Consider the following 18790-nt stretch of genomic DNA (forward strand, 5'->3'; position numbering starts at 1 on the left):
GTAACACCGGGGGAGCTTGTATTCTCTGCATCTTTCAAGCAGTTGTGTTACACAGTAACGATGCTGAGTAGTGCGGTGAATAGAGTGTCGGAAGTGGAGTTAGGAAGACCCGAGTTCAAATGCTGCATCACTTAACTATGTGACCCTAAGCCAGTGTTTGCTCTGGTTTCCTCATCATTCTTCATTCCCATTTTATGGGAATAATAATAGCACCTATCTGCCAGAGCTGAGATAAAACAAAATAAAATTTGTAAAGTACATTGCAAACGTTGTGTTGTATAAGTGCTGGTGACGATGACATGACAGTGATGATGACAACGTGTTCTACAATGGAGTATCACCCATGCCAGCCTGCCTGTTCTTTTTAATACCCTCATCATGGGTGCTCCCAATGCACGTGTAGATTTTCCTTAGAAAAATGGGAAATTGGCATTCAGGTTAGTAGTTACTGATATTGTATTGGTCATCTTTTTTCTTTTAATAATGTCATACATATGTATATATACGTACATATAGATATACACATATACATGTAATATATCTTCTTTCCAGATAACGTAAGAATTAATCTCTCGATCCCCTCAAAATTATGCATTAACCTCTTCTCTGTATACTCAATCTCTAAAGCCCCATATCTAGTTTTTCCCATATTTGTTTTCTTAAGTTCTCTATGAACACAGCTAGGACTATGATATTGAATCCAAAAAAAGTGACCCTGTTGTTCTTAATGGTGAAAACCATTTTTAATAGATATCTTCGTACACATTTTCCATATTTCTTTTATTTTTTGTCCATCCATCTTTATCCTTAAATATCCTTGGGATGACTTTGCTTAGTTGGGTCCCTTGCCAAGTTTTCTTTAAACTCTTTTTTTTCCCCTTTACTGTTTCTCGCTGTTTTATAAGGTAAAACTGCTTATAATCTACTATCTCTCCATAAGATTTTATAAACGAGTGTATATTCTAAAATAGCCTTGCCTTTGACTAGTATACATCACCATGAATAGATGGATGGAGGAAAGGAAAAAAACTTATTAAATACTTACCATGTGCAAAACACTGGGCTAAGTACTCAGGATAAAAAGAGAAAAACAAGACAATCCCTGCTGTCACATTCTAGTAAAGAGAGGTTTCAGCAGTAAGTCAGATGGAAGGGCCCAGTGGTCCTTAAGGTGCAATACCAAAACATGGTCATCTGTTTTCTTTAATCTTATTTCCATTTTTAAAACCATATCCATTTTTGATGTTGACAAAAACTTTGGTGGTAAGAATATATTTTTTCAAGGTCTTCAGTAGTTATGGCTACTGAGAAAGTATACTGTATAGGCGTTGCTGCATTCCATCTCCATGAGGGAGAACTATGCCTTCTCGAAACAATGGCTGTAGATGCCAGGCTATGGCAGGGCTGGTGATCTAGAAGGAGCTGCTATTTCCAGTGCTTTGGGGCTTTTACCTGCCCATCTGTGACAGATGGTCAGCAGTTGGTGGTGGCAAAGTGGTCTGGGAGCCTGTGCTGGGCTTAGGGGTCCCTGTCTTCACCGGAGTCTGAAGAGAGCTGGTCGTCAGGGAAGACGGGGAGCAGTTTGGCATGCTTATCAGGTCGCCTCTTGTCACTCCTTCAAGGTGACTTGCAGCTTCAGCTGGGCTCACATCCCTTCCTCGGCAGTAGCAGGTGGTCCACGCTGCAATTGGTCAACATTTGGTGTTAGTGGTAATGGAGGTGGCAGGCCCCTTCTCTATAATAGGGCTTGCTGTCCTGGCAATGGCTGTCAACAGGGCTGATGTTCTGGATGCCAGTGCTATTTCTGAAGCTCTTGGGCTCAGAGTCCTAGACAGACTCCACTGAAGTCTGAGGAGAGGTGGTGGTGGAGATGGTTTGACCTTCCTGGTATATGCCACTTCCTGTCTCTCCCTCAGAGTTACTTATTCCTTCCAATAGGTCAGATGTTGGCTAAGACATTTTTTTTTTATATTTTGGTCTCCTCAACATGAAAACTTATTTACAACCTTTAAACTTTTGTGTGAAATTATCATAGTCGTATTCCACCACCTGCCCAAGCCATCTTGCCATCAGCTTTTCCAATGCACTGCTTTCCTCCACCTGGCACCGCTAGTACCCTCTGGACTAAACTTCTAGAAACTCTAGCCCTGGTCACCAAGAAAATAAAACCAGCTCAGCTTTGAAACTCCAGTCCTGGGGCTGTGCTGCCTTGATTAGTGAGCATGTGTGCAGTTCACCAACCCATTACATCTGGCTAAATTAGTTTCAAGCCAGCCATCAGCTACTGCAGCCCGTGTCTCCTCTACTGCCCCCACCTGCACGCTCCTTTTCCATATTCCGCTTTCCACTTCTGGGCACAGTAATCAAATCAATACTGTTGTTTATGGGAAGTTCATGAAAATTGACTTCCCTACGGGTCAGTTTGAAATCCCTGTGACTCCCTGGACCAAAACTTCCTTCTCTGGCTAACGCTGTCCTTTGTGTATCGTCTCAAATATAAACCTCTTGAGAACAAAGACTATCTCACCTTTGTATTCTTATCCCCACTGCTTAGCACTTAACACATGGAAAATAATAAATGCTTTTCATTCATTTTTCAGTGTCAATGGCTCGTTTAAATTCATCAGGTAGGAGCTGTATAAATTGCATGTCATATATTTTTTCTTGTTCTTATTATTCTGGCTTTCTACTGATTTTTATCTTTACCTTAACAAGTCAATAGTCTACACAGGCACATTTTAGTCACATCAGCCACAAGCTATTTCCCGTCTTTTCCAAGTTTTAATCCATTTTATTTTTGGCAGTGTTATTCAATATCTGCCATATCCAGCATTTCCAATTCTTTTCTCAAAGAAAGTATTCATGATGTAGACGGTTGTGAAGCTTCTGTGTAGCCTACAGACCTTTGGCCTCTTTTCTTCCTAACTCCTGAACTGTATCTTCCAATGTATTTTTGCCATCCTCACCCATCTTACCTTTGCACTGGAGTCACCAAAGTATCTAAGTAGATGTTGCTTCAATTTGGAAGAACCTTGTCATGTTCTTTGCTGAATTTCTGTACCTTTTCTTCTTCTTCTACAACAGATTGTATTTGCATAGGCTGCAAATATTTTCATGGTGATGTTTCTGCAAACATCCATCATGAGCCCTGCCATGCAAGATGACCAAATGAGTATATGAAGTCATGTTTCTTTAACAATAAAACAAATAACACCAACTCCTTTGTATGGAGGAGAATATGTGAACCATCCTTCCATCACACTGCAACTTCTTCCTGTCTTTTGGCTCCATTTACATTCACAATGTTAAGATTGCTATCACCCAGTTCATGCAGCAGAATGTTCATTCATAGGGCACTGGACAAGGATCTCACACTGAGAGCATCAACAGCTGCATTAATACCAATAGAGAGTCTACAAATTCATCATTAGCATCTCCTGCCTCTTTTTCTGTCACTATGCCCCTGTCACACCAGAAGCAGAAGAGGGCCACAAGGAACCAAGGGCTGGATCGTATCTCCTTTTCTTTTCATGAATTTCAGTGGTAGGAGAATTCATTACCTGGTTGCCAGCCTCCCGGAGCTGAGCCTCTCCATACTTAACTAGGCTGGTCCTTGGAAAGCAGACCCATCCTGTTGCCTGAGCCACTGAATGCTACTTAGGGAAATCTCACAACCACCCTGACTGGTAAGCTGGTAGAACTTTCTAGAGCTTGTACCCCATGAGTGTAGCCTTCAAAAACCCAGGATCATCTTCCCATCACAGTGAAGCACTGGCACAGAACTTCTTAATAGTAGGGCATCAAAAGTGCCAGTGAATCGAGTCACATGATGGGTGCAATAGGGCAGTTGCCTATTCCAGTGATGACCTAGGCTTAAAAAGTGGCATAAGTGGTATTATTGAGGAAATAAACATTGAGGATTAGAAAAGGAGGTGGATGGACCTTTTATGAAACAAGAGTGAGAGATAACATGTGAACAGCCTAAGTTACTCTATGAAATCTTTTAAAGCTAATGGATTGCTAAGCTCCTTTCACTCTACATTGGCTCATAGAGTTGAGAGTCCTCTGAAACTCTCCATTTTATCAGTTCTCATGACACAATAATATTCCATTTAGCGTAATTTTTTGCCATTCCTCGATAGGTGGGCAACCCCTTAGTTTCCAGTTATATGTTACTATGAAAGGAGCTACTATAAATATTTTTGCATATATAGCTTCTTTGCCTCTTTCTTTGATCTCTTTGTGGTTAGTACTGTACTCATAAGCCCCCATCATTATTCTCCCCACTTATTATCAGGTAGTAGTATCAATTTACTTGTAGTAAATGTATTTACCAAGATGGTATAGAGAAGATAGTAGTTTAAAAATGTTCCCTCAAACTCTCTTGGTTCCCAATTCCTCAGCCTCCAAAATCCTATGACCTACTCCTTCACTCCACCTCACCCATAGATAGGAATGGTCACACATGGAACTCACCATTACGCACAAGTGATTCACCACCGTGGCTTGTCATCAGCAGGCCTCAGCTTCCTTCTCCCTCCACCCCTTCAAGTCTTCTGCTCCTGAGTTCATCCTGAAACCTCCTTTTTGAGGAAGGGCCTAAAATCAGTCCTCCTTCATTCTCCCCATTTTTACCACCCCCATTAGAATGTAAGCTCTTTGAAAACAAAGACTAGCTTTCTTTTTTCCTTTTATTTGTATCCCTAGCATTTAGAATGGCTCCTGCAAGTGCTTAAGTACTTAAATAAATGCTTAGTAAATATTTATTAACTTGACTTCCATTTCTCAATTAGAAACTGATATTCCCCTATTTGACTATAACCTCCTTTCATTCCACTTCCCCTTATACCTCTTGCCTTCTAAACCTATTTTTTATCTTCATCAAGATCTCCAAGCCCTCCACCCCTCAGTACTTTCTCAGGTAATTACCCCTGTTCTGACTTCACTTTCCTCCCTAACCAGACTCATCCCAGTTGTTAGGCATTTCAACTTCACATTGTCCTCTGCTCTTGAATCCCTTGTCTCCTTGTCCTGTTACCACTCATCTGCCAAAACACAGCTGTGGGTTGCTTCCACCATCTGCTTTCTCCATTTCTTTTCATGAGCCACTGAATGCTTCTTAGGGAAATCTCACAACCACCATGACTGGTACATTACAAATTCATGTTATCTAGTCTCAGCAGAGCCCTAACTGCAACAAGGAAGTCTTTTTACTCCTCTTAATTTATTTCTTATTTCATTCCCCTCAAGAGCTAGTTCAAAACTTGTCTTCCCTTTCCCCACTGTCTCTCAGCTGACAGCCTTGCCTCTTACTTTACTGAGAAACTTGAGAACATTTGATGTGCGCTTCCTGTCTTTCCATTCCCTTTTTCCTGGTCTCTGACAAAAAGATGGCCCTTTATGCCAGACCAACCCCTCTACATGTTTACATCCCTCCTGTCTTCTCTAGTAGATCACATCATCAATCATATCCCCTCTTTCTGTAATCTTCATCCTCTCCCTATCTGCCTTCAAACCTGCCCAGGTCTCCCCTATTCTTAAAATACTTTCACTAGATTTCGGCCATCCCTTCAAATTACTATCTTGTATCTCTCTTCCTTTTCTCAGCCAAATTCCTTGGGGGAAAAAAGCTCTTTTCACTTGTTGCCTCTGCTCCTTCTCCTCTCATTCACTCAACTCTTTGCAATTTGACTTAATGAGTTCATCCAGCAGTTGAAACTTCCTTCTCCAAAGATGCCTTTATTGTCAAATCTGATGGTCTTCTCTCTGTTCTAATCCTTCTTGACCTACCTGCTGCATTTGCCAGGGTTGACCAACCACTCCTCCTGGATACTATGTAGGTATTCCCAAGGTTCTCTCTCTCTCTCTCTCTCCTTCTCTCTCTCTCTCTCTCTCTATCATCATCATCATCATCATCATCATTTCTATACATCTATACATTTCTATATATAGATAACTCCCAGATCTACATAGCAAGCTCTAATCTCTCCCCTCAGCTTTATTACCACATCACCAATTGCCTATCAAATATTTTATCCTGGATGTCTAGGAAACACCTCAAAATCAACATGTTTAAAACTTAACTCATCTTTCTATCCAAACCATCTCCTCTTTCACAGTTCCCTATCTCTGTCAAAGGCACCCACATTTATAACCTAGGGATTATCCTAAACTGCTTGTTCTACGTCAGCCAGTTACCAAATCTGAACCTTTCTGTCTTCACAACCTCTCATACCTAAAGCCTTATCTCTATTCATTCAGTAACTACCTTACTTTAGGCCCTCATCATCTCTCATCTGTGTTATTACAACAGCCTCCTAGGTGATCTCCCTAATCCATCCTACACACTGCTTCTAAAGTCATTTCTGTTAAACTATGCAAGTTCAATCAATTCTAGTGTCTTCCTCTTGCCTCTGAATTAATATACACATGTATGTTTAGGTTTTAAAGCCCTCTGCAGCCCAGAGCCAACATATCTCTCCAACACCATTGGACATTACTTCCTCTCCCATTTCTGTGATCTAGCCAGATGTGCTCTTTGTTCCTCATACACGGCACTTCATGTCCAATCGCCATGCTTTTTCATTGGTCATCTCCATTCCTGGAATGTACTGGCTCCTCACCTTTACCTCTTAGAGTCCCTCACTTCCTCTAAGATGCAGCTCAAGCAACACATTCTGCATGAAGTCCTTCCTAGTCCTCCCAATGCTAGTGCCCTTCTTCCCTCTCAAACCACAAAGAAGGGCAATCTCTGTTTTAGACATATTGTCTATGGGATGGAAAAACAGCTACTGGGAGGCAGAAGTAGAAGAGTGTGTCAGAACAGCAACCAAACACAGAAGGACACTGAAGAGGACACAAGTATTTGGTACTGAGTTAGAAATTTTCAGGTGTAGATATGGGATTTTCTTTTCAGCGGGGGCTTTGAATGAATTTGAAAAATCTTGTTATAAAGTGGTTTTCTTAAAAGACAAATTTAGAACAATGCAATGAGCCTGATTGTGGCTCATTTCTTTCTGGGTTTTCATTTGGACAGCCCTCGTTGATGGGCCCCAGTATGTGGCCAACAGCTCCACTGTGACTAATGAAGCTTCTTTCCTCTGTCGCCCTATCCAGGGCCATTGAATTATATATGTTATCAAGTCAATACACATGATTTTAGCTACAATCCATCATTCGTGAGTTGATGATACTTCTCAATGCCTGTTTCCAGCCACAAGAAAGGGATGCCTGTGAAACATGCTGAGGAGAACTTTGATGATAGATGAGTTTTTTCACCCAAATGTAAATCCATTCTCTTTCCAGTCCATTTTGTGCCTTCTCTTCTGGACACAGGACTTCTTCCAGCTTTAGTCAGAATATTTGGATTCATGTAAAACCTCAGAGTTCTTCCTAATTGCAGACCATGCTAGGAAGAGATGTAATTAATAGCTGCTCCTAGGCAGTAGCCTGCTCTGAGCATAGGGTCTGGACTGATTAATGAGAGCTTTCCTCTCATCAGTTAGAACATGAAAACAAATTGCTTGCATAGTCAGAATGAGAAAGGCTTAACCCTGACTAATGAGACTCTTCCTGTCTTGAGGAAAATGGCCCCCCATCTTCTTAATAACATTTACATGACATTACTTTTTGCCTAGCTCCTGCAAATTATTGCTGTGTTGACACTGGCCTCCTGAGAACAATTGTTCCAAACACTATAAAGAGGGTTCAGCTGGTCCTTTTCCCTGGTGGAAGCATCTTAAAATTGAATCTTTGCTTGAGTAGGGTGATTACACACTTTGTGGTCCTGTGCATCCCTCTGTTTTCTGGCAGCCTGTCTGACCTCAGAACAATCCTTTTTCCTCAAAACAGGAGGATTTTTTTCTTTTGTTCTTTAATAAATGAGATCACTATCCCATCTGTCAACCAATCACCGCCTCTAGGACCTTCCTTTATAACAAAGAAGTAGTTTAGCAAACCAATACATTGGCCATATCTGATAACATATGCATCATTCTGTACCTGTAATCCATCGCCTCTCTACCAAGGGGCGGGAGGCAACTTTTCTGCTGGTCCTCTGAAGTCAGGAATGATCACTGTGCTGGTCACAATGCTGATGTCTTTGAGTGCTTTGAGAAGAGTCACCCTTTGGAGTTATTCTAACCCGGGAAGAAAAAGGTAATTAGAAATTGGCAAAGAAAAGCTAAGCCATTTGACTGGTCCGTCGTAAGGAAAGACGTGAGAACTGGTTCAACTCTGATAACAAACGCTGGAGGTTTTCTTCTCCTCTCCTTTCAGAGGACAGCTGTCAGATGATCTCCTGTTAAAGGAATGGCCTTGCAAAGATGAGTCGCAACATGGTAATGATACGTCATGTCATGGATATGGAGGCAGCAAGGCCCAGTGGAAAGAGTGCTTTAACGAGCGGTGCCAGACTTGGTGCAAGCCACCTTTGTGACTCGGGCACATCACGCAATCTCCCTGACCTTCTTTTCCTCACCTGCATAACGAGGGAGCTGTACTACGTGACTTCTTTGGCCCCCTCCAGTGTTACGGCCCTGTGCTCAGATCCAGGCACTCAGCGCCCTGATTCTCGTGAATACTGGGCTCACTCACATAAACTCATTAGCGTCCTCGCTTGAGTGAAGTAGAAGCTCCCCCTGCTCCTAAGCTCGATATCAGGCAGGAGACCCATTTAACAATGTGTTTTTTCTTCTCTCTAGAGCTGATGTCTGCCCACGACCTTGAAAAGAAGGAATTGGAAGACAGTTTTGAAAAGCTGCGGTTGTCACTCCAGGTTAATACTTACATTATCTACTTACTGCAGCTGGGGAAGTGCCAGCATCATTACCATCATCAAACATTTCGTGAGCATCCACAGGGTATGGGGCACTGTGCTAGGCAAAGAAGATTCAGAGACATAAGTCCTTTCCCTTCAAGGAACTTGTGTCCCACTTGGAAAAATAGAACGGGTGGTAGACTAATGCCGAATGCTAAGTGTGTAGAAAAGGCGGTAAGTGTTAGGGGTGTTCAGAGGAAGACGCGATGTCTGATTGTTAAAGTGCTCAGGAACAGTCTACGATTTGGGGTTGTCCATGGGAGTGATAGAAAAGGGCAAGCGTGGCCAGATTAAGTTAGACGGGTGAGTAGGAGTCCAACTGTGAAGGACCCTGAATGACAGGCTAAAAATGTCCGATTTATCCTATGCGCAATAAGGAGAAATGGACTGTATAGAAGGACAAAAAGGGATATTTCTCTAAGATTAATCTGGAAGCACCATATAGTGTAGAACAGACTGGACAGGAGAGATGAGAGGCCAAGAATTAACTAGGATACTACCGCACTAGTCCTGAACTGATTAAAAGCTGGCCCAGATGGTAGCCGTGGTAAAGGATTTGGAATCAAAATATCTGAGTTCGAATCCAGGCTCTGCTGACTTACTAGCAACATGACCTGGACCTCATTTTAACCAGGGGTGGGGAACTTCGGCCTCGAGGTCACATGTGGCCCTCTAGGTCCTTTGGATTCAGTGAAAGGGCCAGACTTGAGGACCTAGAGGGCCACATGTGGCCTCGAGACCACAGGTTCCCCACATCTGGGTTAAACTATATTGCCTCTAATGATCCATCTAGTTCTAGATTAGTAATCCAGACTTATGATTAACTGCATATTGAAGGAGAAGGAAAGAGAAGAGTCAAGGACAAATCAGAAGTTTTAAGCCTGGGTGACTGGAGCGCGCTAGACATGTGGAGATATGGAGAGGGAGCTGACTTAGTGGAGGAGATCTGTTTGGTTTTAGAAGTGTATAGTAAAACATTTTAAAATGGACTGGACTTCTCAGGAGGTAGTGAGTCTCCCCATCACTGGATATCTGCGAGCAAAGCGCTGCATGGCCGCTTGCCCGGTACGTTGAACATAGACTTCTTTGGGTATATGTGGGTATATATGAGGTTGTTCTGTAATTTAATGAAACATCCGGTTGGCAGTGGGGAAGATGGCACCTAGAGATAGAGATGAGGGAGCAACAGCCTAGAGGTGATTACTGGAGCTGTGGGAATAGATGGGATCACCCGGAGCCAAGGGAGAGACAACATGAGAGGGTTGAGGACGGAGCTTTGAGGCTGCCGCACTTAGCTGGGGGTGGGGGGGAAGAAGGAGGGGGAGACAGAGTAGATGTGGTCAGAAAGGTGGGAGAAAAACCAAGAGTATCACACAGCAAATAAGAAGAGGGTTTTGCTGTGAGAACCATTCAAGAAGGTTCCATTTCTGCTTCATTACCTCTAGCAGGGTTTTTATTCCCTGTTGGCACCTGCCATAGGTGTTTGCAGCTTTGAGGTATCAGCAAATATACTCCCCTTGTTGCTCAAAGCTACTCACTGAATCAGCAGCAACTCGGAATGTTGGCCACCTGCTGAGACCTGGCCCTGCTGAGACCAAAATAGTCAGCCAAGGCCATCCTGTCTTTCTGGCCCAGATAGTTGTTTTTCCTGTTATTTCCTACACCTCTCCTGTATGTTCAGCAAAGAAGGAAAGCTCATTTGTGAGCTCTATAATAGAATGATTTTTTTAGGCTGCATTGTTTAGGGCCAGCTGTGACAGTTAAGCAAAAGACGTACTTCATTCTAGTGAGTAAGCGGAAGTGAAGAGAGGCAGAAGCGGCCCTGAATCTTCAGCTCTGCCCCCGTCCCGTGGGCTGAAGGTTCACGTCCCAGGGCCCAGCTGAAAAAGCTTTTCTTCATCTACAAAAAAGGAGAGTGTCGGTTGGCCCAGGTGTCCTCCAAGGCCTCTTCCAGCTTCAAGTCCTCTGATGCTTGATGTGAAATACTCAACTGTATAGCCTGATTTGCCCCTGGAGGGAAAAAGCAGGGCTCTGTGGTCACATGCTTTTTCAGTCTCCTGCCTCCCAGAGATACAGGCCCAGTGCATCTGCTAAATAGTAGTGTAGGGAGAGCCTGTCAATCATGAAGGAACTGTCCCCTTTTCTATTACCACCTGGGGTAGCCGGGTGGGACACTTGGAAAGATCACGGGGCCTGGAGTCAGGACAACCTGAATTCAAATTCAGCCTCCGACACTTAGCAGCTGTGTGGCCCTGGGTAAGTCACTTAACTCTGTCTCCTTCAATTTTCTCATCTGTGAAATGGAGATAATTACAACATCTGCCGCACAAGGTTGTTATGAGAGTCAAATGGGGTAATATTTGTAAGGGGCTTATTCAGCACAGCTCCTGGCACAGAGTGTTGCTGCTGTTCAGTCGTTTCAGTCATGTCTGACTCCTCGTGACTCCATTTGGGGTTTTCTTGGCAAAGATCCTGGAGTGGCTTCTCCCGCTCATTTTACAGATGAGGAAACTGAGGCAAACAGGGTTAAGTGACTTACCCAGGGTCACATAGCCTGAGGTCGATTTGAACCCGGGAAGATGAGTCTTCCTGACTCCCGGCCCTGGCACATAGTAGGGTCTGTATGAGTGTTAGCTAACGTTATTATCATCATTGTTGTTGTTAAGTGTGGGAAGCTGAGTCAGAGCAAGTTTATTTATAAAGTGTGTGACTCTAGACAAGTCACTTCGCCTCTCTAGGACTGGGACTCTTAAGTTTCTGATCTGCCTCAGTGGAGGTCATATCAAAACCAGGAATTCCCTACAAAAATAGGACTCCATCTTCTCCCCGCCCCCACAAAAAAAAAAGATTCTCCCAAGTCTTAGGATTGTATTTCTACTCTAACCACAATGCACAGTGACTTCTCCTTTTTCTCCACACGAATGTGGTGTGATAGAAAGAATGCTAATAACCTGAGAGTCCAAGGAGACCCGGACTTATAGGATCAGAGATCAGAAGCTGGAAGGGGCCCCCTCCACCCCAGCCCCTCATTTGATGGGACTTGCCTAAGGCTGCACGAACATTTAGCATCGGGGTAAGATTTGAACCTGGGTCCTCTGACCCGAGCTCATTGACTTTCCACTCGGCTAGAGTTCAGGTCCCGTCTCCTAGCAGACTTGCAAGTCACTGTTTGAGCCTCAGTTTCCTCATATGTAAAATGGAAAGACTACTACCTGAAGTACCTGCTTCACCCAGCTGTTATAAAGATCCTATGAATTAACGTGTGCCAAGTAAATTGCAGAGCCTCAATGCACCATAAATGACAGCTATTATTAGAAAATACGTGGCTTATTTTCCACTGTTGATTTTCATTGGTGAAAAAAAAAATCATGTTGGCTATCCTGACCAGAGATAAATGCAGGATCATGGAAACACAGTTAGCATCATCAGCCATCAGATATGCTGATACTGACAAATCCTGAAATGAGAAACTGCTCCAGCACACTGCCTACTGATTCCATAATATGTCACTACGGTAAACTGTCCAATTTGTAGATTATCTTGGGAAAATGGGTTAATCCCAAACTGCTCCCCTCCTACCCCATCTAACACTCCTCTGCTCAGTCTCAGCCCCCCACTAGTGTCTGTCCTCAGGGAACACAAGCTAATTTGAATATTAGCTCAAGTCAGACTTTAATTAGGAAGATGGGTCTGTTGTCTGACAACCAACTAACCAGCACATCAAAACACAAAATAGAAGTTATTTTGCATCATCTATGACGTCCAACTTCTACCGTTAGGGCAAAAAAATTGGGAATTGCCTTATTTTGATTTTAAAATCTGTCAAAATTGGACTTCACCTACATTGGTCTCTCAGATTTAGAGATTCTTTGTTGTGAAATTCAATAACCTCTTATTAAAGCCTACTGTGTGCAGGGTGCCACCATAGGTACTAAGAAAGATACTAAGTTTTGACAAGACACTTTATGTTCCCGCCTTCAGTCTCATCAAGTAGACCCTGAGAGTGGTCACAAGGACTGTGGCTTCCCCCCACCCATGGAGAAAAGGGGACTGAAGTAACCTGGGAGCAGGATGGGCAAGTTCACACACTTGTCTTCTTCACTGGCTCAGAAGCCCCCTGTAGAGGAGCCACTGGAGGCCATTCTGTCTTACTGATGCCTTGGCAGCTTCCCAGATATGGGCTAGAAAATGGGGGAGAAGGCAGAAAGATCCCATCCTAATATCCCATGTGAAGTGTGCAATGAGCCTTTGGGGAAAAATACTCTTCCTTTGTCTGCCCTGAGTAAGTTTAATGCTAGACGCACATGGAGAGAACAGGCAGTTTTATAGTTGAATTTGAGAAGGTAGCAGCATGATAATATATGTGCTCTGGGGGCCCAGCCATAGTTGCCATGGGCTTTGATTTACATTTCCCAGTTCAGGTGTATAGTAAAATCCTATTGACAATAATATTGCCTTAAAAATTTGTTTGCATTTGCATTGAATACCCTTGTGGGACTTTTATTGTGGAAAAAGAAATGGAATTAATGGAAAGAAACAAGAAAAGAAGATGCAGTGTGTCTGCTGGGGCCAGGATGCACATGCTATTGGGTGTCTCATCTTCCTGGGCCTAGAGGTCATTCAGCACACCAAGGAAGGTCACCATACACTGCTCAGCTGCCTTTATGAAGCGAGAGCAGAGATAACCCTGAAACAGGCAGAGTTTTTAGACCCAGGATCTCTAGTATTCCATACAGCAAGACCCTCTCTCTGCTTATCAGTGGTGCCAAGAGAATTAGTGGGAACACCTCTGTCCCTTTATTTTTAAAGTCCTGTAATGGGGTAGTTAGGGCTGAGCACAAGTTTTTAAGTGGATGGCTAGGCTAAAGGAGGGGGAGAAGCCATCTCACCTCTTTCCCCTTTCCAAGGGTCTGCAACAGCCCTGACACTGCGTAGGACTGAGCAATGGGGCTTATTCCCCTTAGAGCCTGAGGAAAGTGGGGAGTGATTTTCATCTGAATATTCCCTGTGCCTTTTCCTCCTCACTTCAAACTGTAGTTAATTATACTTAACTTCAAGCCTGGAATCAGGAAGACTTGAATTCAAATTCAGCCTCAGGCACTTACTTGCTGTGTGACCCTGGGCAAGTCACTTAAAACCCTGTTTGCCTCAGTTTCCTCAACTGTAAAATGAGCTGGAGAAGGAAATGGCAAACCCCTCCAGTATCATTGCCAAGAAAACCCCAATGGGGTCACCAAGCATCAGTCACAACTGAACAACAACAACAACCTTCCTGATCCTCAATTTCCCCATCTATACAGTAGCCTAGATGGCCTCCGTGTGGGATGAAAGACCCTCGCCAATTAAAAGTTAATTTATAATAAGGAGTCATCTCAGGGTGGGAACAGAAATAAATTTTATTCAATTCTCGAGAATAGGGCGTCCTCTGCTAGAACAGATCTAGCAAGGAAGGCACTTTCCAAGGGGCAAAGCACCAATAATTATACCTAACACAAGAGAATTCCCGCCCACCTCTGACCCTTCTCACCATTGGCTGGGAGGCGGCCTTACCATCTGAGCACAAAAGCTAGACGAAGAACCGGGAAATTGAGGCACAGAAACTCCAATTCCCATTCCCTTGGTTAATGATTACAACTGAAGTGACATCTATAAATCTAAAGAAGGAGAATAGGATAAGGGGAGGGGGAGACCCTCTCCATTCTTGTACAGTACGTTTACAGTGACCCTATTGTTACTGAGCAAATCTCTAAACCAGAACCAGAAGAAAGAACAAAAGGTTTCAGGGTAGACTTTCCCAGAGGCTGAGCCGTCCGACTCTCACGGCCTCAGAATTTTCTACTTCCCTATTTCCCTATTTCTTGATTTCGTAAACATTTCTTAGTGTAGATATAGGTTTGTTTGTTTATTCATTTATTTATTTATGCATACATACATACATACATACATACATACATATCTTCCCTGTGAAGTCTTCACATTTTATTTACCTCACACAGCCTCTGAGGTCCTTTCCAGCTCTAGACCTATACTCCTAAGTAGTGTGATATCCCAGGAATAGAACCGACCTTGGAATTAGACGATCTGGTTTTGAATCCAGGTCCCAATACTTGGCGTCAGTGTTGGGCCTCAGACCGCAGAGTTCACTGCTTTGCATTTCAGTTTGTTCATCTGTAACATGGGGATAATAGCACTTGAGCTCCCTCCTTTACAGGGTTGTTGGGAGGAGAAAAGGCCTGGTGAACAGCGAAGCTCGGCATCAGCACGGACTCCTTTTATTCTAAGGCAGCACAGCATAGCAGATGGCACGTTGGCCCAGGAAGGATGGCCTGGGTTGACATTTTTCTCCAGACGCTTATTTGCCCTGCAGGTCTAGGAAATCCCCTGAACCTCTCTAAGCCTCGGTTTCTTCTGTATTGTGGGGATAATAAGCAGAGGAGCTAGCTCCCTGAGGCCTTACGAGGGTCGCACGAATGTCTAGTTTTGCCGAGCCTTAAATTGCCCTCTAAAGGTGCGCTCTTTATAATCAGTGTTGCTTTTGTTACATCATTATTGTCACAGCAGCCCCGTAGTCACCAGAAGAGTTGGGCATGGACCTCCCCAGACAGCGAAGGTCTTCCCACAGTGGAATGAGGCACCGAGCGAGGCTCTCACATGCCCCTTTCCAAAGGGCTTTAGAATGAGGATGAGTTCTCAAATCTGCCTCACAGCAGGGCTATAGACAAGCCGTGTGTGCAAGGTGTCTCCTTCCCTGAGGCCAGAAAGGTAGAGACCCACAGGAGAAGCTGGGTGGTCCCTCGGACGTCAGGCTAGCGGTGCCCTCTGCTGCCTAGTTAGAGTAATAGGATGCTACTGAGGTGTGGAGATTGTACTCAGCCCCATGAAAAGGAATTTTCATCACCCGTAAATGTTTATTGTAGTCCTTGGGTACATGACGCTGTAGTAGACATCTTCTCAGATTAGTTTCTCTGGTTGGGGAGGAAGAATTCTTGTAGATTCTATCTTTAACCCTCGGAAAAGGGCATGAAAGAGACAGCCTTATTCTGGACTCTTGTTTTTGTAATATGAATAATAATCATGATGAAGGCTTGCATTTCTATAAAGTTCATAAAGTGCTTTATATAGATGATCTTATTTGATACAGCAACCCCATGAGGAAGGTACTCATCCCCTTTTACACCTGACAAAACTGAAGCTGAGAAAAGCTAAGTGGATTGCCCAGAATCACACAGCTGGCAGTGTCTGGGGTAGGATCTGAACTCACATCTTCTGGAGGCAGCAGAGGAAGAGCTCTGGCTCTACAATCGAGTGACCTCAGTTCAAATCCTGCCTTTGACCCTTACTACCTTGGGCGAATCCCTTAAAGTCTCTGGGCCTCGGTTTCCTCATAGATAAAATGAGGAAATTGGACTATATGACCTCTGAGGTCCCTTCTAGCGCTAGATCTGTGAGGCTGGGTCCAGAGCTCTGTCCACGAGGCCACCTCATTTCAGACAAGGAAACTGAGGCTCACATCAGCTAACTGACTCGCCTAGGGTCACTCAGCTTACATCTGAACCGGTAACTGAACCTGGAACTTCTTGACTTGGAGCCCAGCACGTTATTGTCTCCACCTCTCAGAACTGACTGTCCTGCAGAATAAAAGGAGCTCATGTGATATACAGCACTTCACTGATTACATGGCCCTTTTCTTACAAAGATAATTCCAGTGTTATGTAAAGCACACACACACATAGTACCAACTGTTACCAAAAGACCCACTGCCAACATGTGGGCTTTCTTCATGCATCTCTAACCGGCCACCTCCACTATGCTGTCTTTGACCTGTGGCCCTGTCCACTGAGTCCCAGCTGATCTTTTCCCTCCTCTTCTCCCTTGTTGTTGCTTATCTGTGAATTGCAGGACCAGGTTGACACACTCACGTTCCAGAGCCATTCTCTCCGGGACCGAGCTAAACGATTCGAGGAGGCTTTGAGAAGAAATACGGAGGAGCAATTGGAGGTAATCAGCAGCCTTCCAGTGCCCACCCCTTATCAAAGGCCCACATTTCGGTCCATCTGCCCCCAGACTGGCCCTGCCTCCCCCCACCTTCTGTGAGCAGCTGCAAGAGCCCCTCTTTTCTCTAGAGACAAAGACTCAGAGTTGGTTCCTTGTAAAAGTAACAGCTAGTCCCACCCCTCCCAGTTCTCTGAATGCAGCCCAGTCTGAGGTGGTACTTGGCAGCTGTGTCTCTGTCTCTGTCAGCCTTGACCCCATCGACCTTTCTACCCATCCAGTGCTGTTAAGCTTCTGTGACAGTCAAGAGAGTGTCTGGGGATCTGCTTATGCATATCCTGCATAGCCTGGGTGTGCCGCTGCCCCCATGCCCCTATGCCCTTCCCCACCCACGTCAAGGCTAAGGGTGGAGCAAGGAAGCCATGCTTGGCAAATGCACAGGTAAGTTTGGGGCCACTTAGAAAATCAGGAAAATTTTCTTGCATTCCATTTTTTTAAATGCCTGTTTTTCTTGAAACTTTCTTTGTTACAATCTAATTTCATGATGATGCGTTCTTCATCCGTGTTGGGCAGCACCTTTATGATGGTGGTTTTTCTGTTGTGTGCTGATTGAGCATTAAAAGCAAGGTTTTATTGCATTCATTCTGCATGTTCTATCCATCAGAAGGGAGGTAGACTGAACATCTCTGTGGGCAGGATGTTGCTTGGGATGATCTCTGAGCTTTCCTTTGTAGGGTCATGCATTCATTTGATGAGCATTGATTGAGGGCCTTCTTTGAGCCAGGCATTCTACCAGGTGCTGGGGATACACAGACAAACAGGAGATTTTTTTAAAAAATTTTAATAGTATTTTATTTTTTTCCAATTATGAAAAGACAATTTTTAACATTCATGTTTTCAGAATTTTTGAGTTCCAAATTTTTCTTCCTCTCTCCCTATTTTTCCCCTCCCTAAAATGGCAAGTGATTTGATATAGGTTGTATATGTCTTGTATTACTTTAGCGAGACAAAATAAATTAAAAAGTATACAAAATATTTACAATGCAATCTACCATTAAGCATTTCTTAAATGCCTACTGTGTGCAAGGCACTATATTGGGCACTAGGGATACAAAGACCAGAATGCAATTATCCTTGCCCTCAAGTGTCAGCAAATAAGCATTTATTAAGCTCTTATTGTGTGCCTGGCACTGTGCTAAGCCTGAGGGTACTAAAAAGGCAAAAAACCAGATCCCTGACCTTGAGTAAGTCATCTTCCAATGGAGAAGACAGCATGCAAACAACTATGTTCTTAAAAAGTTAAGTGCAGAGTAAATGGGAGATGTCCAAAGGAAGGACTCCAGGAGCTTACCCTGAGTAGGAGTTGGGGGAGGGAGGGAATCACTGGGGCCAAAATATGCAAAGTATGTACAAAGTACAAGGTAATGGGGGAAAAGGGTGGAAAAGGAAGCTGGCAGGGTCAAGAAAAATCTCATGGAGGAAGTCTTGTTTGAGCTGAGCTTTGAAGGAAGCTAGGGACTCCTAGGCAGAGGTGTGAGGACAAAATGCATTCCAGGCATAAGGGAAAGTCTGTGCAAAGGCTTGGAGATGAGAGATGAAAAGTCATACAAGAGCAGCAACAAGAAGGCCAGCTTGGCTGAATCACAGAGTGTTTGAAGGAGAGTAATGTATAATAAGCTGTGAAAAGTAGGTTGGAGCCCAGTTGGAAAGGCCTTTAAATGCCATACAGCAGAGTTTGTATTTTGTCCTGAAGGTTATCCTAGAGGTAATAGGGAGCCACAGGAGATCCTTGAACAAGGGAGGGGCATAGACGTGTGCTTTCAGAATATGACTTGGGCGGCTCTGTGGAGGATGGGTTGGAGAGAAGAGTGACTTAAGGAAGGGAAGCCAACTGGGAGGCTGTTACGATGGTCTACATGAGAGGTGATGAGGGCCTGAAGAAGGATGTTGTCTGTTTGAGCAGAGAGAAGGATGCATGAA

The 18790-nt window shown here is 43.9% G+C and overlaps 1 protein-coding gene across 2 annotated transcripts in view; it reads left to right on the top strand.

Moving 5' to 3' along the window:
* Positions 1–18790, top strand: part of MTUS2 (microtubule associated scaffold protein 2) — a 476293-nt gene that overhangs the window by 441946 nt on the left and 15557 nt on the right. For both annotated transcript variants that reach the window (XM_036747013.1, XM_036747012.1), the window contains 2 exons: positions 8703–8776; positions 16718–16816. In XM_036747013.1, coding sequence (XP_036602908.1) covers positions 8703–8776; positions 16718–16816 — 173 coding nt within the window. The remainder of the gene's footprint in view (positions 1–8702; positions 8777–16717; positions 16817–18790) is intronic.

This window comes from Trichosurus vulpecula, chromosome 2 (genome assembly GCF_011100635.1).
Source record: "Trichosurus vulpecula isolate mTriVul1 chromosome 2, mTriVul1.pri, whole genome shotgun sequence".
NCBI classification, from domain to species: Eukaryota; Metazoa; Chordata; class Mammalia; order Diprotodontia; family Phalangeridae; genus Trichosurus; species Trichosurus vulpecula.